This window comes from Vicugna pacos, chromosome 30 (assembly GCF_048564905.1).
Source record: "Vicugna pacos chromosome 30, VicPac4, whole genome shotgun sequence".
Lineage (NCBI taxonomy): Eukaryota > Metazoa > Chordata > Mammalia > Artiodactyla > Camelidae > Vicugna > Vicugna pacos.
Window position 1 is genome coordinate 24,112,324 of NC_133016.1, and position 23,795 is coordinate 24,136,118.

The 23,795-nt window shown below is 35.2% G+C and overlaps 2 protein-coding genes across 2 annotated transcripts; both read right to left on the reverse strand.

Moving 5' to 3' along the window:
• Window positions 1-1,633: 1,633 nt before the first annotated feature.
• LOC116278460 (olfactory receptor 4C3D-like) lies at window positions 1,634-3,331 on the reverse strand. Its single transcript, XM_072952039.1, has 2 exons — window positions 3,307-3,331; window positions 1,634-2,553 (listed from the first exon to the last, which is right to left on the reverse strand). The coding sequence occupies exons 1-2, from the start codon at window positions 3,329-3,331 to the stop codon at window positions 1,634-1,636; spliced, it is 945 nt and encodes a 314-aa protein (XP_072808140.1).
• Window positions 3,332-17,276: 13,945 nt separating this feature from the next.
• LOC102541052 (olfactory receptor 4A15-like) lies at window positions 17,277-18,230 on the reverse strand. Its single transcript, XM_072952340.1, has one exon. The coding sequence runs from the start codon at window positions 18,228-18,230 to the stop codon at window positions 17,277-17,279; it is 954 nt and encodes a 317-aa protein (XP_072808441.1).
• Window positions 18,231-23,795: the final 5,565 nt, after the last annotated feature.

Sequence of the window (23,795 nt, forward strand, 5' to 3'; positions counted from 1 at the left end):
GGTCAAATTATGGAAGAAATACCTCCATCTGACTAGCGAGTCTGTGAAGGAACATTTGTGAGAAGTAACACGAGTTGAAGTGTTATAATCAGAGAAGCCTGATTTGTAAAACGTTATGTAATAATGCAGAACGACAGGCGCCCTCCATGTGCATAGAGGAACACTGCAGGTACCCCCTACTTCTCAAAAGTTCACCTTGGCCACTTCACTTTTATGAAGACCAGCATCAGTACTTGTTTTCATTAACTGAAAGAAATCTGAAGGGGAGTTTTGATTAAAAAAAAAAACTATTACCATACTAATGCTGGTCTCTGGTAAAAGTCAAGTGGCCTAACCCAGACATTCACAAAGAGGAAAAACTCGTGGTGCTGAAATGCTCCATGTACGACAAGATGACAGCAAATTTGACACCACCTTCTTGAAGGACAAAGTGAATAATTAAGCCTGCATATCATTTTCTTATCTATAGACCTAAACATACCACAGACAATTGGGTTTCATTTGAAAGAAAGTAAGATTGAATTTTAAGACCTGGAAGTTTGTGGCAGAAACTTTTGAGAGGAAGGTGCATTTCAATGTAATAGTTCCTGATGCACCACATGGGGTAAGCATGTGCGATGTGGGGCAAATAAATTAGTAAACTTCTCTTGACTTCAATTTGCTTCTATGCAAAATGTTCATATTAATAATGGAATGACAGGCTTAGTATGTGGATGAATCAACTGCAACAAATATGCCTGATATATAATAATTAGTGTTCATTTAGTGTAAAAATATGTATCCAAACTAGAGAGCAATAGCTTTGGAACCTAACAAATGCCTTTTGGTTGAAATTGGATGAAAGAAAGTTTACCATTACATTCCTCAGTTCTTTGCATGGAAAAAAATTCTTTATATTCAATGAAAATTAGGAGCCATGAAGATACTTAAAGAATATGAAAATGAACATATGTGTGTGTATACATATATATATATGACTGAAATATGCTGTACACCAGAAATTGGCATAATATTGTAAACTGAAAATATTTCAATAAAAAAGGAGTAACTTCAAAATTTCTGCCTTGTTTTGTGACAAGAAAAGATTTAGAGATAGATTTTGAATTACTCTTCCCTTCTTTTGTGGGTATCTCTCTTTTTGTTTTGAAAATTCATGGAAAAAATCAGCTGTTATTCTGTCAATCAACTGTCCCTTCCCAGTGTATCTATATAAGAATTCCTATCATTTATTGGCTTTGCCAAAGGTTAGAAAAAAACAAGAGTTCTGAGACAAAGTCCTTTGGAAAAGTCAATTTCATCAAAGTTACATATGTAAAGAATTTGGTAAAGTAGCAGTAAGACACTGGAGAAAAACATACCCTACAATCATTGAACTAGGAGTTTAGAGTTGTTCTTTCCATTGGCTATTCTGAAGCTATATCCGTGAAGATTGAAGACTTGGTAAAGTATATCACAAATTATCAGGGTGCCTAAAAAATGCCTAGCCATTATTAAATACTCAACAAATGTTAGTTTCTAGGCCTTGTTTTCCTGTCAGTGATCTGCAAAATTTCTTAATTTTTTTCCACAATTTACAACATGTGTAATCTTCCCTATGTATATAAATCACCAGTTTCTTGACATCATGAACAGCCTAAGTTACTCTCCTCCTCAACAAACTCCTCATGGCGTTTTTCACCTCTGTGTTTCTCACTGTGTAAATGATAGGATTTAACATGGGAGTGAGGACTGAGTAGAACACACTCACCAACTTGTCTGCAGGATACGTGGCCACAGGACGCGTGTAGATGAAAATACAAGGCACAAAATAGAGCACCACTGCTGTAAAGTGGGAGCCACATGTAGAGAGGGCTTTGTGCCGTCCTTCAGAGCCACGGGATTTCAGGGAGCACAGGATGACTATGTAGGAGATGAGCAGCATGAAAAAAATGAGTAAGCACATGCCCCCGCTGTTCACTGCCACCACCACTCCAAGTCTGTAGGTGTCGCGGGAAAGTTTCAATAGTGAGAAGAAATCACACATGAAGTGGTCAATGACATTGGGACCACAGAAGGTCAAGTCATCTGCAAGAAGAATCTGCAGAGTGGCATGCACAATCCCCCCAATCCAGGCCACCACCATCAGCAACCGGCAGAGCCCCAGTTGCATGATGGTCGTGTAGTGCAGAGGCTTGCAGATGGCCACATAGCGGTCATAGGCCATTGCAACAAGGACTATGACCTCTGATGCAGCCAGGAAGTGTTCCACAAAGAGCTGAGCCAGGCAGCCACCCCAGGAGATGGTTTTCCTCTGACACAGCAGGTCAATGAGCATTTTAGGAGTTGTGACAGAGGTGAAGGAGGTATCTATGAAGGACAAGTAAGTGAGAAAGAAGTACATGGGAGCTGAAAGTGAAGGGCTGAGGGAGATGCTAATGACCATGAGCAGATTGGCCAGCATGGTAAATACAAAACTGAACAAAAAGACAATGAAGAGTATCTTCTGTAAGTATGGATTCTGTGTGAGTCCCAAGAGAACAAACTCAGTCACATTGTTCAGGCGGGTGAGGAGATCTATTCAGCCAGTTACACCTTCCTGGTGCCTGAATTACCTACATAGGGCAAGGAATGATCCCCATTAATCATGAAAGGATCATGGTCTGAATTTCTTTTAACAAAAACTAAAGCTGTCACTGTACCTGTGGAGCATGTCCTTGACACACCTTCTCAGTGCTTATTTCAATTCTCTCTTTCTTCCTTCATGGTGTTTCCTTCTCTTCAGACACCTAGTACCCATCACCTGTAAAACATCTATAGGGCAACATTCGATGAGTAATTTACTGAGAAAATCCTGGGCTATCTACGTGAGATCTGGATTCTTCTTCTGGTTCCAACTCCATATGACTCTGCTAAGTCGTCTCTGTGTCCCACAGTTCTGAGCCCTCCTCTGTGCCTCTGAGGTTACAAACTGTAAGTCTCAGATGGATCTTGTAAGCTGAGAGGTGCTGCATTCAGGTATGAGCTATATGATTTTCCATGAAAATTCATGTTTGAACCCTCAGCTCTAACAGTGGAAAGAAAGATACTGGCAAAATATATCTACCTTAAGTAGACAGTTCAGGGAACTATATATATTTTTGGGTACATACCCTCCCTGGTACCTCCCATAATACATATGGCATTCATGTGTGTTTCCGCATTGCACCTCCATGCTGCCTGGCATAATGCCTGCAGGTTCTAAAACCTGTTTGATGATGAGTAAGTGCTTGGTGAATTGCGATTCTCCATGGATAAGCTTATGCCTACTTCCCCCAGTAATAAACCTACCAGGAAGTCGTGTTCTTATCCTCATGCTCTATTTATCATTACTCTCTACTTTATGGGAAGTATAAACTTGTGAAAGGAAGCTGTATTCCAATTTAATAGTTTGTAACACATTTATAGGGTAAATATGAAAATATGAATCGCCTCTATGAAAGAGTATATTACTGGATCCTTTTACTTTCAATATAATTATAGTGTTTCTTAATCAATATTTTATTCTTCAAATTTCTGTTACACATACTATTTAATGTATTCATTTTTAGTAAATTTACAGCCTTCATATATTTGGATTAAAATAAGAATTCTTGCATAAGCGTTCAAAACACAAGGATCGATCAAGCAAAGTTTTAAAAATGAAAATTTTAATATGGGGTGTAAAAAGAAATAATTTGCTATATAAGGCATAGAGATAGATAGTATACTACACATATATACATACATACATGCACAACATAGACATATGTAAAATCTGTTATTTACTATAAACACCAACTACAAGTTCACTCATTCAACACTTATTATGTGTATTAATGTATGTTTGTTCAAACAGTCATGAAAAATGTCCCCCTTAATAGCCTTTGTTGCTTGAAATTTCCATTACCAAACAGCAGCAACTCATCCCTCCATGACGGGAATGACCTGCCCACTCCTTTGTGTTTCTGCTACAGGCATTCTCATGCCTTCTTCTCCCATCTTCCCATTACATCCATCATCCATCATTCCTGGTTACAAGACACTGCATTACTAACAGAATGAGGAAATTTGAGGACACAAATTTCTCAAAGAAAAGAGAAAACATAAACATAATAAAATGTATTCTGACAAAATGTCTTTTCCTTTGAAAGAAAAATGTATTAAAGATTTATTTTTTAATTATCCAAAATGAAAAAATGTACACATATATGGAAACAAAGTGCACCAGCTTCATTGCATTCCCGTATTCTGTGGTTAGTGCCTGCATCAGATCAGAAAAGAGAAGAATGTACGTAAAGTAAGAATTAAATGTAATTACTAAAAGTGATTTAGAAATAACCACAAAAAAATTACTTTTTCTTTTTTCTTTGGCTCCTCAGTACTCTTTCTAGAAATAAACCCTAAAGGAAAATATTTTTAAAAGAGAGAAGTCATTATTTATAAATATATTCAATATAACTATTAAGAGCTGTGGAATATTTAGAACCTACATGGAACATTCAATGGCAGAGAAATGGTTGATTAAAATACAGTGCATCTCTTTGATTAATGTGTACTTTTTAACAGAGTTATTTAAAAAGATTGTGCAATATCATAGGAAAATTCTTACATTGTATTATTATTTAGGGAAAATTTTGGATGCAAATTTGAATTATATAATTATTTTAACTAATTTAATTTAAACTAATTATATTATTATTCTAAGTTAAATATATCTCTCTGAGGGAAAAACAAATATGTTTACTTCTGAATTGGCAGTATCGTCGTTGAATCTGTATTTCTTGATGTTTTTCATGCTGAAGAGGAATTGAAATCTCAGATTGGTGAGGATGAGGGGTGATTATATAATTTGTAGGATCCATTTAATCTTCAGAGTCTATGATTATATGATTTCCTGGGGGAAAAAAACTTACCTATGCACTTGTCTGACATAACTGCATGGCCAGGGCCCCAGGAAGCTGTTAGTTCACAAAGAAAGAAGAAGTAAGATTAAAAATGCCAGCTGGCTCAGCTACAGTGTATCTTGCTGACTTACAAACTATTCTTGCATAAGGCCTTGTAAGTGCTACCACATGTCCTATCCGCAGGCCAATTCTGTGAAGGCTCTCAGCTGTGGCTAATGGGACCTCAGGGGCATTTCACCACCATTAGCAGATCTTGCCAACAACTCAATGATTTCATGTAACTTTACTTCAGAAGAGCCCCTTACACCATTCATCCTTAATTTTGAACTCTTCCTTAAACCCACATGGAGACAAAACACTAGGACAAGAGAAAAAATTTTTGACCACTTCAGAATTTAGGTATTTGATAATTAATGAGCATAATATGGAGTCTACGTATGGACTATTGCATAAGTTACATATGATTTAGATAGGTAACTATCTGACTTTAAAATTTTTCATGATAATATTTATTTTTAATTGATCTACCATTCATGCTAATCATCATTTTGAAATATTGTTTTCAGATGTACAAGTGATAATTATGAACCATATTATAATTAAGGCACTTCAGACCTGGTAAAGTTTACAGTACTTTTTCAAAGTGGTCATATCTTATGTCAATCTAGAATTAGATTAACATGACAATGATGAAAATAATCCCATTTTTCAATTATATTTGAACATGGTAAAATGTGTTCTTTGTCATTTAAATTTAATCTCACAACAGCCCTATAGAAGAGGAAAAATGGACAATATTATTCACAATTTATAACAAGAAAATATAAGACAGGGCAAAAGAACACCATTTGCCAAGGGGAAGTGAGAAGCCAGGCCATTAAAACCTGGGTGAGGATTCTCAGGTTTCAATTATTGCTTTACAACTGAAGTGTCATGATAGTCTTATGCTTCCAACTGTAAGACTTGTTAAAATTATCAAATAGAATAAATAAATACAAATATTTGAAATTATTTTGTAAATAAATTTAATCATACTCATCTCAACGATATTCCTATGTAGAACCACACTCACTCACAATGTTCAAATAAGCCATCTTTAATAAGAAGAAAAATAAGTTGTACATAAGACTGGGTTGGCTCCAGAGAATGTGGTCACTGTGAGCAGCAGGTGTCATGAAGGAAAAGAGTTTAAGAAAACTGATACCACATGACTAAACCTGGTTTGTCCAGATACTTCAATATTACAGTGCTGTAATAATATGTGTGATGGGAGATGCCAAAAACAGTCTGAACAAGGACTTGAAACTGCCTAAAGAGCTGGAGGGAGTATGGATTTTGTGGAAGTGTCATTGCAAAAATGTCTTTCAACTTGAACTTGTCTTTTAACTCTGGAATGAAAACCAGAATCAGATCAGAGAATTGGCATGTGCAGACAGAGTCATCATTACCAACCTCATAAAGGCCTGAAATCCACTCACAATGGCCCATTATGTGGCTATCTAACTTCTACTTAAATAGCCACAGCACTGGGTAGAGAGACTTCAGAAACCCAACCCTGTCTAGACCAGCTTCCCAAGCCCTAGAGAAACATGATGTGGAAGGAGGGCAGAGTTAGGTGTAAAGCACTGAGGATTGTCCAGGGAAATAATTTGTCAAAACAGGAGTTCCTGGAGCTATACGAGGAAAGTGTATCCAGAAAACAAATCCAAGGCCAGAGTCATTTAAAACCCTGGAGAGTCACAGATTCTCAAACTTAAAAAGTACATCAGAAAGAAAGCAGAAGAAATTATGTCTGCATCTCAGCACAGTTGATCAGAAACTAATTGAGGTGTGGTTTGATGTTTGATAGGTTCAGGGTCTATTTTCACAAAAACCAAATAAATACCCGGCAAAGTGTTCTGATAGCAGCTTTATGCATTTCCCTAGGTGGAAAAAAACAGGTTCTCAGTGTAAGAGGACACTTAAGAGCAGAGTTCATATTTTCCTAGTCCATCCAGAGACAATTGTATCCCAGAAGGACATCTGCAAAGTTACCAGAGTAGAAAAGCTTTGGAAAGTGGACTGTGGGGTCACAGCTCTTCCAATTTTACTTCTAATTGAAGTAAAAGCAGATACGGCAATATTTATGGCAGTAAGTGTATTGGCCTGGGCACATCACAGACCTTGGAAGCATCTTCCAATTTCCCTAAATTAACTACTTCTAGAAACATGGGAACCTTTTTCAGATCACAGGAGAAGATGACGTCATAGGGTGAAATAAACCTCGTGTCTGCTGATCCTAAATCTAGTGTTCCTACTCCCCATCATGTTTTTATTCATAACATACTTGCTAAATAGTGTTACATCAAAGAGTCCATTGATTTCTTCAATAAAACATATGGTATCCATGAAGTGGAATGCTGGATCTTTTTGTCAAGAGAGAAAACAAAGAACACATCTATGGCATATACACACATGTGTATTTTGGTAGCGAACTTCATTTTTGAAAAGAGCCAGATTAATTCACAATGCCGTCTAATAACTTAGGTAAGTTGTTTGAGAAATATTTTCTTTGATCAACTGTGGATTAAATATTCCTTTTTTTTCATATCTATCATAAACATTCTCCTAAAGCAGCTTTCAAAAATGATTCCAGATTCAAAGAAATAAATGTAAAGCCGACTTTCTAACAGTGAATTTATTTTACAAATATATTTTACTGTCTGCTTTTGAAGAACATCTGCATTTAATTGCTCCTAATAATTGCTAATATAATATAGTGTCACTTCCTATGGTATACAATCAAAAATATTTTATATACCAAAACATAATCAAATACTAGCCCCCCCACATTCTGTATAATGAAAAGATCACAAGGTGTGGAATAAGAATATTTGGGCTCAAAGCTGACTTTCATGTTCTAGAGTCTAGTAATTTAAATTTTCTGATTTTCCATTTTTTTAATAAAAGAAGAACATTAAATTTTAGTTTTATAGTGCTATTGAGACAATTTGATTACACTTAAAAATTTTTCACATCAGTATTTATACAGTAAAATCAATTTTTATATTCACTGACAACTTTTACCAAATAGAATAAGAAATCCAATATAATTTTTAATATTAGGTATGTCAGGGGTGTGCCAAGGGAACATTGGCAAGTATCTTATTTCTATAATATATTCCACATCCTAGATACCAACAGGCCACACAGCTTTCTGAGTAACAGCTGCTTATATACAGAGGTGCATCATATAATTCTGTAATTAGAAAGGAAAAGTTTTCAGTTATTGCAAAAGAAGAGAAGTTCTGACAAAATGCTGTGTTATTTCTGATATCATTTGAAATCATTAAAAGAGTGTCAAATTTGGATTTATAAGAAAGCAAATCTGAATCCTAGTTCTGTCTTTGATTTGGGCAGGTTATTAACTTTTTTGAACCTCATTTCTCTTTACTTGTAAAATGTGAATAGTCCTAATAACCCCTACCTTGCAGACGTGGTGTCAGCACCTGATGACAGGTTTTGGAAGGGATTTATAGCAATAAAATGTGAAAAAATAAAGATCCTAATAGAAATAAGTCTTCATACTGGGTCATTTATCTGAAATTGCATTTCTGTTTAATAACATTCTAATGGCATTTTTTACTCCTACATTTCTTACTGTGTCAATAATATGGTTTAACAGGGGAGTAACAAGAGTACAGAATACCACTAGGGCTTTATCCATAGGAAAAGTGGCTACTGGTCAGATACATAAAACTATAAAGTGCCACCACCACCACCAACAACAAAACAACTGTGATGTTGGAGCTGTATACAAGTAGACAGGGCTATTTTCCACCCTGCAGAGCTGTGAGTCCTTGGGGAGCACAGGATGACCACATAAGATACCAATAACATTATAAATCTGAGCACAGGGTTTATCCCACCACTGGCAACAACCAAGAGACCAAGGAAATTGTTAGTGCAGGCAAGTCATATCAGGGGAAAATGTCACACATGAGGTGACCCATGTATTTGGGGCCACAGGATGGGAGCCAGAAAGTGACTAGGATCTGTCCAATAGAGTTGAGAAAACTGACTGCCCAACACACCCCCACCAGGAGGCAGCATGTGTGCTGCTTCATGATGATCACATAGTGCAGAGGTCTACAGATGGCCAGGTAGCGGTCATAGGCCATGACCACAAGCACAGTCTCTGAAGCTTCCAAGAAATGTTCAGGAAAAGCTGTGTCATGTAGCCACTGAAGGAGATAGTTTTTGAATGAGGGAAAAAAATCAGTTAACATTTTAGGGATAATGGAAGAGGAATAACATGAATCTATCAAAGACAAGAAGGTCAGAGAAAAAAATACATGGGGGAGTCCAAAATTTGGTGCAGATTATAGTAACCACAATGAGCAGATTGCCCATGACAGTGACAACGTATGTGATAAGTAACACCAAAAATAATAGAGTTCTCTGTGTCTGGTGATTCTGTGTAAGTCCCACTAGAATTAATTGAGTCACATTTATTCTGTCTTCTTTTATTTCAGTACTGATGATCATTCATTTCAGAATTGGTAAATTAACCTGTAAAGACAATATTTTTAGTAGCAAGGTGATGAGAAATTAATGTTTTGGGTTTTCAGATAATCCAAAGTATTTTGATAATATAAGCTATTTTTTCCATAGTGTGCACTGGGAAAAGAAAGATGGTAAAAATGAGTGAACTCCTGAGGCTGTTTAATTCAGCTTCTTACAAGGATGCTCAAATCCTTCTTTAATGCCTTCTGACAGTTGGCCCTTAGGCTTTTGCTGAAGGATGTCTAGTTACAGGGAGCTCACCGTATAATAAACCTGACTGCTACACAGCCATGGGAAATGTTAACTTTTCCTTAACTGTTAAAAAATATATTTGTATGACTATTGATTCTGGTTCTGCACATTGCTGACACACGGATTTAGTTTAATTCACCCCTCTCTTCCATTTAAAGGTCACTTAATTAAGTCTAAGAGATACAGATCTGTATCTGTCTTCTTTGCCTCTTTATCCCCAGCACTTGGTTCAGTGTCTGACTCACACTGCTGTTCAATAAAACTAAGTGAATAAATAAATTGGAAGACTCTCATTTCCCCCGTGTTTTCCTTTTTTCAAGCTAGTTTCAAAAATAGCATTTACACTCTTACTTCAAAAAAAAAAAAAGAATAAACAGCTGGAATTTCAAAAATTATTTTTCTTTTACCCATTGAGATCTCTCAGTCTCTCCTTCTGAACAGCTCTCTTTCCTGGTCAGCTTTAACCATCTCCCTTGACTTCTGGCCAAGAGGTAGCACCAGCTGAATATTTCAGGGCGGGTGAGAAGAAAAGAAGGAATGTTTTGGTGCTTATTGTCCTGGTTCCTTGCAGTGGTTTGTCAGTGACTGGGTGCCTTTTACTGAGGCTGGGCTCCTTTGCTTGGCCCTTCTGTGATCTCTCCCCCCTGCTCTCTGAGATCCTATTACGGTAATGGCTTTCTACTGTTACTAGCCCTGGGGTGATTTACCATCCCTTCTTAGTTTCCCTCAATTCTACCCATCCTTTGATAAGTAAACATATTCAACTCTTTTTAATCTCCCATTTTAAGTGTGCTATTTCTTGTTAAAACTTCAATGGATGCAGAAGTATGTTTTTTCCTTTGTGAAAATGTAAATGTGGAAATAGTTTTCTCTTTATGTACATTTATTTTATATATAAGGCATCAGTACTTCTATTGATGGATAACTGCTAAATAAATTCAACTTTTGTCAGGAGAAAATATTGTGGAAAAAATGCAGCATTAAAAAAATCTGTGTGTTATGTATAATACTTCATTTGGAGTCATGGTTCTATGGGATTTATGTCTTTGACTAACTTGAAGCTATTTTACAACTCTTGAAGTTGCAGAAAACTGACAATAATGCAGGTAATTGCTGTTCATAGAAATGCACACTTTGTCTGCTGGAAGTTTGATTGATTTCCTTGACCATTACAGATAAAGTCAGTTTTTCATTCGCTTGTAAATTCATTACACATTCTGGGCGAACAATGTTAAGAGTGATACACTGGAATTCCTTTCTACTGACAATAACATCTCACTATTTCCTTCATTAATCAATTAGCTAAATAAAATCTTTGCCATGTGTTCATTTTATATTTGTATGAGAGTCATGATTTTACTTCTTAAAAAAGTCTTTTCCTCCCTGGATATTAGAATAATGACCATCTTAGAGAGAGGAGCTAAAAGACTCATGAAAATCTAGATATTCTTATTGTTAGTTCTTCATGGGTGTTCTTTTTGTGTGGGATTTGTTTCTAGTTCATGAGTTGGTAAAAATCTTCTTTAAAACTTGCTTTGAAATCAAGTGTTCCAATAGCTCTTTTTTCTCTCAATTTCCATTTTTGTGGTGTTGAAATATTAAAAGTTCTGTGATAATTAAAGACTAAAGAAATTAACCCCAATTTTATGTTGAGAGATGTTATTATTTGGTAAATTATAAAGTTCTGTATGAAGGTTAGCAATTATTATTATAGGTAATGATCAAATCCTAATTTAGTCTGCTGCATATATACTAGGCATTCTGCAAAGAATTTTATATAAATTATCTTACTTGATACTTTTAAAAGAGGGTTGCATGTGGTTGGAAGATAAGAAAATTGAGACAAGGAGGAGTTAAGCCTTGTGCCCCAGGACATACAGTTAATAAGGAGCAGACCTAAAGATATAATTCAAGACTGTCTGACCTCAAGTCTCGATCTTGATCTTGGCCCCACAATACCACCTACGTAAAAACTTACCAAATAATTAGCCAGATCTTTCTTTAACATTAATCCTTCAGCAAAGACATTCAGAAGACTGTTTCTCATCCTAATTTGTGGAGGCATGGAATAATGGTTTCAAAAACACTTGGGAATTTGAAAGATGTCAACTTTTTCCTCTAAGAATTTCCCATCTCCTCTCTCAGAAGAATTAAGAATTGTATAGTTATTTTATTCACTTTATTAAGTCAGTTAATAACATATAACCTTGTCCATTTTTATTTTTCCCTAATTTTGCTGTTTTAAAAATTATCGTGTAAATATGGAGTGGATGTGGAGAACAGAGAACCCTCCTACACTGTTGGTGGGAATGTAGTTTATTGCAGCCATTATGGAAAACAGTATGGAGATTCCTATAAGTCTAAAAACAGACAACCATATGATCCAACAATCCCACTCCTAAGCATGTATCTGGAGGAAACTCTAATTTGTAAAGATACATGCACCCCAGTGTTCATAGCAGCAGTATTTACAATAACCAAGATATGGAAACAATCTAAATGCCCATCAACAGATGACTAGATAAAGAAATTGTGGTATATTTATATAATGGAATACTACTTAGCCATAAAAAAGCCATTGCAGCAACATGGATGGACTGGGAGATCATCTTTCTAAGTGAAGTAAGCCTGAAAGAGAAAGAAAAATACCATATGATATCACTTATATGTGAAATCTTAAAAAAAAGACAGATGAACTTACAAAACAGAAACAGACTCACAGACATAGAAAACAAACTTAGGGTTACTAGGGTGATAAGGGCTGGAAAGGGGTATTGGGAGTTTGAGATTTGCATATACTATTATATATTAAATATATAAACAGCAAGTTTATACTGCATAGTCCACAGAACTATATTCAATATCTTGTAGTAACATATAATGAAAAATAATATGAAAATGAATATGTGTTTGTATGTGTATGACTGAAACATTATGTTGTATACCAGAAACTGATGCATATTGTAAATTGACTACACTTCAATAATTTAAAAACTTAATAAAAATTTTTAAAAATCATGTAATGAGCACTTCTTGACTCCTTTTTCATATTTAACCTCAAAGTAACCCTATGAGATGAATACATTATTCCAAATTCATAGATTAAAAAAGTGGAGGGTCAGAAAAATTTATTCCACCTGTCTAAACTGGTGTAACCAGTAAGTAGTAGAACTAAAAGCATATTTCTGCTGTTTTAGTTCCAAGCTGTTAGCTGTCTAATTTAAGAGCTGAAATCTCTGGAAAGTGTTGGATATGGTTCACAATAAGCAGAATAACATTCCTCAATTTCATACTATATTATAAATGAGCTAAGGATTAGAGAACTTGGAGGCCAGAATTTGATCAACAAATAAACAAACAAGTAATAAAATCATAGGCATTGAGAGTTGAAAGGGTTATTATAGAGTATCTAATTCATTATTTTTATTTTGCATACAAGTAAAGTGAGATCCAGGGAAGGAAAGGAAAATATTTAAAATTGTACATTTTGATGATAGCAGATTAAAAATAAGAATTCAGGTTTCCTAAATTCCAACCTATTTTATCTTTTCTCTACATGGAATGGCTGATACTCTCACTTGTTACAAAGTAATTCAAACAAAAGGCATTGTTGTGTTTGCCCAATTGACCTATGATAATTACTTCAATAAGCCTCACTGTTTCCCAAATGAGATACGTCTAGGGAAATGAAGATGTTGAGAGATCATTATCAAATACATCTTTGACTCTATCCTATAGGATTGTCTCATATAAAGGAAAATCACACAAAGTAAAGGTATTTTTAAAAGAGATTTTTCTTTAAAAAGAACAGAACTTTTTCAAGCACCATTTTCCATACCAATTTAGTATGTCTCTCCATTTTATCCTTAAACCAAACAAGTAAATTATGTGGGAATGTGATAAAATGTATTTCCTGCATTTATCAAATTTCTTTGTTAGCACAAGAATATGTTGCTGCTTTTTCTTTACTATTTGGAAAGGGAGATTAGTTCCAAATATTTCTACCCAGTCCTTTATATTGAAATAAATTCACTCATGCATCAGGGACCCAATATGGGAATTTATGCCTTCTATAGAATACACATAGTCTACTAAATATGCAGAACTCACCCACTGAGAGAGCTTTGAGCCAATATTCTCACCTTATACAGCAATCAATAAATAGAAATTAAATTAAATAGAGTTGGGAGACCATGAATGGGAACTCTTCTGTTCTGCAACATAGCAAAGACCAACAAAAGAAGAAAGACTCTTCTTTCATGGCAGGGGCTCAGCCAATGAGAAGTCATGGGCCCGTTATTTACTAGAGCCCTCCCAAATCCCTTTATCCCTTTATAAAAACATTCTCCTTTCCTGGCCATGGAGGGAATCGCACATGGTTCAACATGGTTACAGGTTTCAAATTGTAATTCTTGCTGATGCCAAATAAGCCCATCTTTTTGGAAAAATATCCAGTAATCTATATGTTTCAGATCAACAAATATCAGTTGGGCCTTCTGACCAGTGGGCCACACTGGCATTCTGCCACCCAGGAGTGGGTGTTAGCATAGAAGCTACCTCAAGTAATCTCCAGAAATATTTGAGTATCTCTATTTGCCCAGAGCACAGTTACTCCAGTAAATGGTCTCAGCTCCCTCAGAGAAAGATTAGGTTGAATATCCATACCACCTATTTGTAGTGATATCACAGAGTTCTCATTCAAAATTACCTGGTGTAGCCTTCATTAAAAAGAAAAAAATCTCTGGTTTGGAAATTATCCACATCTGGTGATTGGATGAGAAGCCATGATTTTTCTGAATTGACTCTGTTGACTCAATTCAGATCACTGTTCACCAAATGTAGATTATATTTGATCACCACCATCAGCATCATATTAGTTGGCTTGGGTTTTCACAACAAAATACTTCAGAGTGGGTAGGTTAACAACAGATTTATTTTCTCACCATTGTGGAAGCTGGACATCCAAGAACAAGCCTGGACATCCAGCCTGCAGGGTGGGTTTCTGGTGAGAACTTCCTTCCCAGATCAAAGATGGCCACCTTCTCTGTCCTCTGTCCTCACATTGGAGGGAAATTAATAAAATGGTCACACTTAGGCTAACTGATTGCTTATTCTTATGCTTGTCCTTTACATGGTCAATGAACCTAACTGAACTGGTTGCTACTCATAGCTCAAGGCTCATTGTTAAAACAAAGCTATTAATTTTACTGTTTCTAATTTATTCCAGTAATAAAAAGTAATAGTCATGCTTGGTCTCTGAGTCATTCTCCAGGGAGAAGGTCATGGGACTGTAACCTCACAAAATAGTCAGAATTATTAAGAAGACCACACCTTGGGTGCTTAGGAAAAAAAAAAAAAGAGCTAGAAAGAGTGACAGCCACTAGCCTCTACAGAACTGGTCACCTGGAGACACCATGATGCCACTCTGAATCTTAAGAGAAGAAAATAATTCTGTTGATGGTTATTGATGCTTTATTGTTTGAGCTATGGCTATATCATCACCCTGCCTCATCCCCAAGAGGGGTTCACAGTTTGCAAGGCACTAGCCTGCTGTGAGGCCCCTTTGCCTGGCAGAGTAATAAAGCTGTCTCTTTTCTTCTATGCTTTAACATCACATCTTTGAGTTTCAGTTCAGCGCATTAGGGATGGGGGCCAATTTTTCAGCAGCAGTATGGCCTTACCTCTAAGCAAACATCAGAGAGCAAGCTCTGGTGTGCTTTCCATTTCTTATCAGAACACCAGTTCTATTGGGTTAGAGCCTCACTCTTATTATCTCAAAGAGTACAAACTAGTCCAGGCCCTGCTGCTCAAGGCTTTCCAGCCTGTATGACAGGCATATGAGTGAAGGAACTTTTCAGATGACTTCTGTCTCGGCCAATTTCTAACCGCAAGCTTCTCAGACAAGCTGTGACCGAAGTCCTAACTGAACTGATCAAATTTCTGACCCACTGAAACCATCTGAAATAAAGTGAATGTTGGTGTTTTAAATCACTAAATTTTGAGGTGATTTTTTTTTTTTAATATGGCAATGGTGTCTGTAACACTGCCGTCATTTAGATGCAGTAGTACTGGCTCATGGGTAGATACATTAATTGAACAAAATGGAAAGCTAAGAAATAGAAAAACAGGTATATAGATTTTTATATGTGAAAGAATCAGTGCCATTGCTGACTAATTGGAAACAGAATTGTTATTCAATAAATGTACTGGGAAAATTTATTTACCCTTATAAGAAACATACATACCCATCTCACACTGTGCCTAAAAATGTATGCCCTATGTGGTTGAAAGATGTAAATATAAAAAAAACTTTAAAATATTTAATGAAAATTATCATTATACTCAGAGCAGAAAAGGAATTTGAGAAGTGCATGCAGAGTCATTTTACCCTGAGTCCAGCTTCCTCATCCCTACATACAGCACAGGTGGTGAATCCTTAATCCCAACCATGCTCCCTCTATTGAACATCTTCAAATCCAGCTGTCAGCTCCTTCAAATCTAACAATTTTTGAAGAATTAAATTTCTTTCTAATTAAAAGACTTACAGTACTTTTTATTTCCTTCACTGAAGAATAAATAAAACTATTGTTGGCATTAATTCAACGTGTCAAATATTAGTATTGCTAATTGCACTAAGTGATTTCAGTTATAAACTGTGAAAAAAATGAAGGCATATTTTATACCTGAGTGTCTAAGTTGTGGGTTGCATTTTGAGAAGACGCTTGTAATGCCAGAGCCTTGAAAATGATCTTTGTAATACAGTATTTGATCCCCAAAGCTGCCATAGAGGTATTGTAATCAGAGAAGATACTTTAATTCATCACTTAAATCAAGAACACATAGTTTACAGAAAATCAGAAAGGCATTCACTATGTAAACCAAAATAATTTGTTTCCCAAATATTAAACATTTGTTGCATTAAACAAAAAACTTTGAACCCAGTAGTTTAATTTAATGTAGGTAGATATGTGATATGAATGACTTAAATATATATTCAGCTACTGGGGAGGCCACTTGATCTAGATGCACAGCAAGGGGTTGAAAAATTTAATTTTTAGTCAAAAACTTGATTAGTAAAGAAAATCAACCACGTCCTACTATTACAGCATAAATTTCACAAAGTTCATTTCTTGTGGATTTATCCTCTGTTGTGAACATGTGCTGTGAAATTGTAAATTAATTAATTTGACTGGCACATTTATTTTTACTGTTAGTAAACATTTTTAAAACAATCTAAATTTTAAATTTCAAATTTCACTCTCTCAGACTAAAAGGGAACAAGTTCTATTAGCTCGTATTTCTCTACACCAGTATAGTACCATACCCCATGAACAAGAACTTAAAATAAAACCAAAAATTGCTGTCAGTAAAGAATATTAATACACTATGGATGCTTATATAAGAAATTAAATGTATGCAATTCTCTTGGTCTTAAGAACTATAAAATATTCCACTTACAAAAAGATTAATTTAATAGCTGTCTCAGAACAAATAGGCTAAATAACCCAAAGGAAATGATGTTTTAAATGCAATCACTGATAGTTTAAAGTATGCTGTGATTCTGTAAAAGAATGAATATCATGTCCTACATGAGGGATACAGCCCTTTTCCACCTAAGGTCACATTTTTATTCCAAAGTTTCTTCATGGCATTTTTCATTTCTGCATTTCTCAGGGTGTAGATTAAGGGGTTCAACATGGGAGTTATGAAAGTTAAAACTACCATCATGGATTTATCAATGGGAAAATTGGCATTAGGCCTTGCATACAGGAAGATACAGGGAACAAAGAATAAAATGACCACCATCATAAGGGATGCACAAGTGTAGAAGGCTTTGTGATTTCCTTCCACTCCATGAGTCTTAAGGGAGTGTAATATGGCCCCATAAGAAACTAAGAGAGTGAAGAAGACAACAGTGCAGATTGCCCCTCCATTAGCTATCATAGAAAGTCCAATGAGGTGGGTGTTGGTGCAAGCAAGCTTCAATAAGGGGTACATATCACACAGGAAATTGTCAATGACATTGGGGCCACAGAATGGGAGCTGATAAATGAAGAGAAATTGAACCAATGAGTGCAGAAAGCCTCCAGTCCAGGCCCCCAGCAGCATGAGAACACATACCTGCCGATTCATGATGATCAAATAATGAAGAGGTTTACAGATGGCTACATATCGGTCATAGGCCATCACCACCAGAAGAATGACTTCAGCACCAGCAAACAGATGATCTATAAAGACTTGAATCATACAAGACTGGAAGGAAATAGTCTTTTTCTCATGAAGCAAGTTGGTGATCATTTTGGGAGCAATGGCAGTAGAATAGACAGTGTCTATAAATGATAAATAAGCCAGAAAAAGGTACATGGGGGAACCCAGGGACCGGCTGGCCACGATGGTCACCAGGATAAGCAGGTTGCCCGCTATGGTCACGAGGTAGATGAGTAAGAAGGGGACAAACAGAACTTTTTGCATTTCAGGGTTTTGTGTGAGCCCCAGCAGGACAAACTCAGTCACATTGTTCTTATTTTCCATGGTGATCTCAAGGTGTTGAATCTGCAAACAAAAGGGCCAATAATGACTTTGACAAGATTGCAAGCTTTCTGTCAAAAATGTGATGCCTTACTCCACAGTGTTTGCTCCATGAGGGCTCACACAGAGTAACTCTTTAGAAATGAGACTTTGGACTCTCCTCCCACAAGCACTCCACTCAATATCACAAATTCCTCGCTTCAACCCTAGTGTGAGATGTCAGTACTCTAACTGGGAAACATATGTGAGTGAGCATATCTGAGATACACACACACACACACCCCAAACAATAAGAAAGCTGCTTTCTCCAGATTCTCTCTCACAAAGATGGCGCTTTTGACTTTACATACCATTTCTATTTTTCCTGAACACATTTTGGCTTCTGAGGGCCACCATGAAAACAATCTCATCTCTAATAACTTGATTTCTATATTTACATAAAGTAATACCTAGGCATGGAGCATAAAACTATAGGCTTACATTTAGATAACTCTCTCTCTGAATTACTATGAGTGCCAAAAATTGAGGAATAAGTCACCCACGGTGTGAGAGAACCAGGCACATTATGAGTATTCATTAAATGCTTATTAAACTCTGTTTAATTAAACTGAATTTCAAAACTCTTAAGAGAACAATTGAATACAGATAATGTATAAAATTCTTCCCAACCAAGAAAGGTACAATGAAAGCAATGTTTTGTTTGAAAATGTAAACACACACACACACACACACACACACAGACACTTATTACAATCCATATTATTGGAGAATAAATGGACAAGGTATACCTAAGTGATTGATACTGTATTCACATTTTCCTACTTTCCAAAATTGTTTAGAATCAATTAATGCTAAGCAGAGCTTAATTAAGAATGCCAAAATAAAATTTTAGGCAGAATCATGGTATATTAGAAAGAATTCTATACCAAAAATCTAGAAATATATACGTTGATCTGGCTCAGTCATCTTGGGAAAATCACATCCCAACTCATTCTTATAGAAAAGTTGATTATCTTTCAGATGTGTTTCTGAAATCTTTTCATAGAAACCTTTATCTTAAATTGCATTTTAACACTTCTGCTGGTAGACTCTCTTTGTATTAATCAGGGTGAATTAGTTTGCATTAAAGTTTGTTTGATTATTAGAGTTATGAGTAGATTAGACTAGTTATATTGTTCATATTTTAAGTTCTTGGTTATCTGAGTCTGTGTGGAATTTAGGACATTCATTCTCACTTGCGGAAAATAAATCATCTCTTGGGCCTTTCCAATATGATCCAGGGCCAATTTTTCATGTAATGTGAATAACTTCATTTTGGCAGAAATATCTCAAAAGCACTTCATTTCAGTGTCTACATTTATAGATTGTCATTTGTGAATGGCAGGGGATTTTTCTATTCTTTGTGCCTCTCACAAACCAATTTGTACATAGAGGAGAGAAAATAAGAGATGACTGAGATAAGGCAGATAGAAAATGTCAAAGATTGTAAGCTGAATAAAATATGCTCTGAAATCGGTACACAGTTTGGTTTGGAGGTATTGAATGAGTTAGGAGTGGAGGAATTTTGAATTTCCTGAACTGTCAAGCTGGAGGTGGACTGGAGGGTAACTCAGCATCAGCACCAGGACTTGCCTTTCAGAATCTTTATACTTCCAGAGTGAAGAAAAATGAGGAAATCAAATTCTCAGCTTTAAGATGCGTAAGTAGACAAAACCAGCTGCCTAAAGGAATGCCATCTTCTGAACTCTGGCATTTCACTGCATGATACATAATTCAATATCTCCACTCACAATGAGGACACTACATCTGTGCTTGTAATGGAAGATAAATACAGTTCAGAGGAGTTGTGTGAGGATTCAAGAAGTAACTTCTAATAGAAGAGTCTAAGTCCCTGACCTATTGCACACTTACAATACTTATGTGTTTATAGCTGGTTTTCTTCTATCACCTGTTGGGACAATAACCATATCTTATCAATAATTATATCTCTAGAATCTATGAGTGTATTTTAAGTGATTGATAAATATTTTAAGGGATTGACAAATATTTGACTATTAAATGTCCTTATGAACATGATTTTTATTCTAAACTGTTCAAAACTATTAATTTGACTCAGAATGCTAAAAATTTCTATACTTTATCAATATTGTACTTTATTAAGGATAAATATATCTCTCAAACATTTGTGAGATTCTTCCATTTCTTAACATTTTCAATGAGAACAAATAAAATCTTTAAAGAATGCTCAAAAAGTATAAATCTATGATAATTATCTCACAATGATATATAAAATAAGATAAACTAAATAGATCTACACTCTGCCAAATTCAACAACATAAGATGGAAAGCAAACCTTTTATGTGGTGTGCAAGATGTAAAATACTTTGGAAAAAACTTTTGATTAGAAAAATATTGAAAATTATAGACCCTGAAATATTGTTACAGTCTAGATCCATTTGGAACATATGATCACAATTCATACCTAAATGTGTTTCTGTTTAACAGTCTCTATACTTATTTCCCATGTAACCAATAGCTTTTTCCTAATGATTGAACAGTGGCCCAAAAATGATGCAGCAAAAATTTTGAGGTCCTAATAAACACCTAAACAGCTCATCATATTTTTTAAAAAATATAAATTAAAAACATACCACATTTTCTAAATCAATTTCTTTATAGTAAAGGAAAAATGTTATTTCTAAACCTGAATATGGCTGAACAGACTTTGGGGACAAAAACAATATGACAATTATCAGAGACAATGCATTGCCTATCTCATATATAGTTGGTTTTGTTTGATATTGTTTTATAATTTTGCATGGATGGCCCTGGATGACTGCAGTGTACTTTATTATAGTTTGGAATTTGAGCCTCAGAATCCAGACTCACTAACTGTGTGACCTGGATAAAGTACTCAGCCTCATCTGTATAATGAGTCTTAACATAGCATCTAACACCAAATGGTTTAAAGGGTTCAACAAGATAATGCTAATAAAACTCTCCAAAATTGACAGATAGTAAGCATTAAGTAAATTAAGATATGATTTACTAGTATTTCTTTCCCCATGTAACTTCAGTGTCCCATCTCTACAATTAATTTTTATGTACGTTTTCCCCCAAATCTATTCTTTTGTCTAGTTATCCAAAGGGTCATTCCCTGAGTGATGGATGGATTGACTGTGTCATTACCATATGCAATTCTGGAAACTGTCCTCTTTTCAACCTTTACATTAATGTGTGGAAATTCCCTTGTCTGTCTTTCTCCAAATCACATTCTCTTCTTTGAAATGTATCATTAAAACTAAACTTAATCTGAGTGATCTTCTTTCCATAAATTAAGAGGTCAGCTGAGGGCCTAATGTGATGTGTTCTGTTTCATTTACAGTATTTTAAGGTCCTAAAAATGAGAAAAGATACATGTAATAAACCCACAAACAGAAATAGATATTGGCATTTTATCTGAGCCTGTAAATGTGTATCTAGCAAAATTCATGAATTCTATTTCCACAGATACTACAATTCACTTTCCAATAAGGTATTAGTATAGGTCAATGAATCTAAAAAGTAACTAAATATCTCTGAACTCGTTTTCACCTTGTAGACTTTGAGTTTACCTTTGTAATAAGAAACTATTAGTTTATGTATACAAGTGTTATTGGAAGTTTATATACAAAAGAATAGGAAGCAGAGACTCTAACACATATTTGTACAACAATGTTCATCGTAGAATTACTCACAATAGCCAAAAGGTGGGAATAACCCAAATGGCCAACAACTAATGAATGTATAAACAAATTGTGGTATATACAGACAGTGGAATATTAGTCACCTTAAACAGGAGGGAATTCTGATATATGCTATAACATGGATGAACCTTGATGAGAGTATGATAAGTGTAATAAGCCAGAAACAAAAAGGAAAATATTTTATGATTTCTCTTTTATGAGGTACCTGGAATAGTCGTATTCTAAGAGACAGAAAGTACAACAGTGGTTACCGAGGACTGGAGGGATGGAGGAGATGGACGGTTACTGTTTAATGGGTACAGAGTTTCAGCTTGAGATGATGATAAACTTCTGGAGATGGAGAAGGAGATGGATACACAATAATGTGTTATGTATAGTTTACCACAATAAAAATGATCAATTAATAAAATCTGTACAGGTAACTGGAACATTTAAAGATACCATGTACAAGTTAACAATTTATAAAGAGCTATACTGTTTCCATTATTTTAAATATATTAAAACACAAAACAGTGTTGAAGTCTCTAAATTGTACAATGAAATCTAAAAAAAGTTATTGTGAAGACTATATAGATGGCATGTTATGTTGTTATGTTTTGCTATGTGCTTTCTGAAATGCATAGCTCAGTAGGCATGTAAAGGGTTTGAATAAAGAACATTGGAGAAAATTATTGTCATTGTACTTATTCCAATAATATTTTACAAAATGGAGAAAATGCATGCATTATATTATTCCTGGAGCTTCAGCTACAAAATATTTGAGGTCATATGATCAAACCTGCTTCTTAAGAAAGACACATAATTAATTTCAAGTAAGTCTATTTTCTCTGTTCTCATAGCAGGGAAGAGTTTTTGGAAATATGTTACCTGGGTTTTCTGTTTCCTCTTCAGTCACTTTTTCCAAATACAGACTTCACCACTTCTGTCTTTGGTCATTGAAGATAAAGGTTTAGTTCTATGAAGATAAGTCAGGATTGCAACCCTATCAACCCTGGTATGACTGCAGAGAGAAGATCAGTATACACTTGATCACTTTGTGACAAAAGTGTACATTTCTCTCCCTGCACAATGCATGACCATGTTCTTCAACTTTTATAAACATTTTACAGTTTAGATGATAGAATTATTCAGAGTTGTCTTCAGGAATATACAATTGATACGGTTGATAAGTCATTGAATTTGAAAGCTGTCACTGAAAATTTATTTCCAGATAAAATTTAAAACTTTATTATGATGTTTAGCAGGCCAAATTAATTGAACAAAGCTTTGAAAATAGTTTTAGTCAATAATGCAGAAAGCTTGTTTAAAATGGGCTTTATTTTGGATTTTTTAAAAAAGCATTTATATGACTATTTTAATATGGTTTTTATCTACTAAGGTAATGGCGTATCACTTACACCTTGACAGTAACATTAATACCCAAAGAGAAATCTCCCAGGTAAGGGAAGATGTGGTTGGGCACTTAATCAACAATGAACAATAAATCACTTCAGAGTTGTTAAAAGAGTTTGCTCCCAAAGCTTCTTGTTTAAGATTAAATTCACTGAGGAATCATGCTCTAGAGAACTGAGGTCTTCCATAAGATCCTTTCAGTACATTGTATATTCTCAGAGGCTTCTCCTGCCAATCACTTTAGGGGAATTAAGTGGAAAAATAGCACTCTAATATCAAAGAATAAATCACTTATTAATAGCAAAGACATAGGTTGCTTGAACAAGAATCCTTTATTTTCAGTTAATTAGTATATATTTGAAATTCTCAAATTCAAAGTGGCACTGGAATGAATTAAAAAGATTGTCTTTGTGTATGGCAGATATACTCA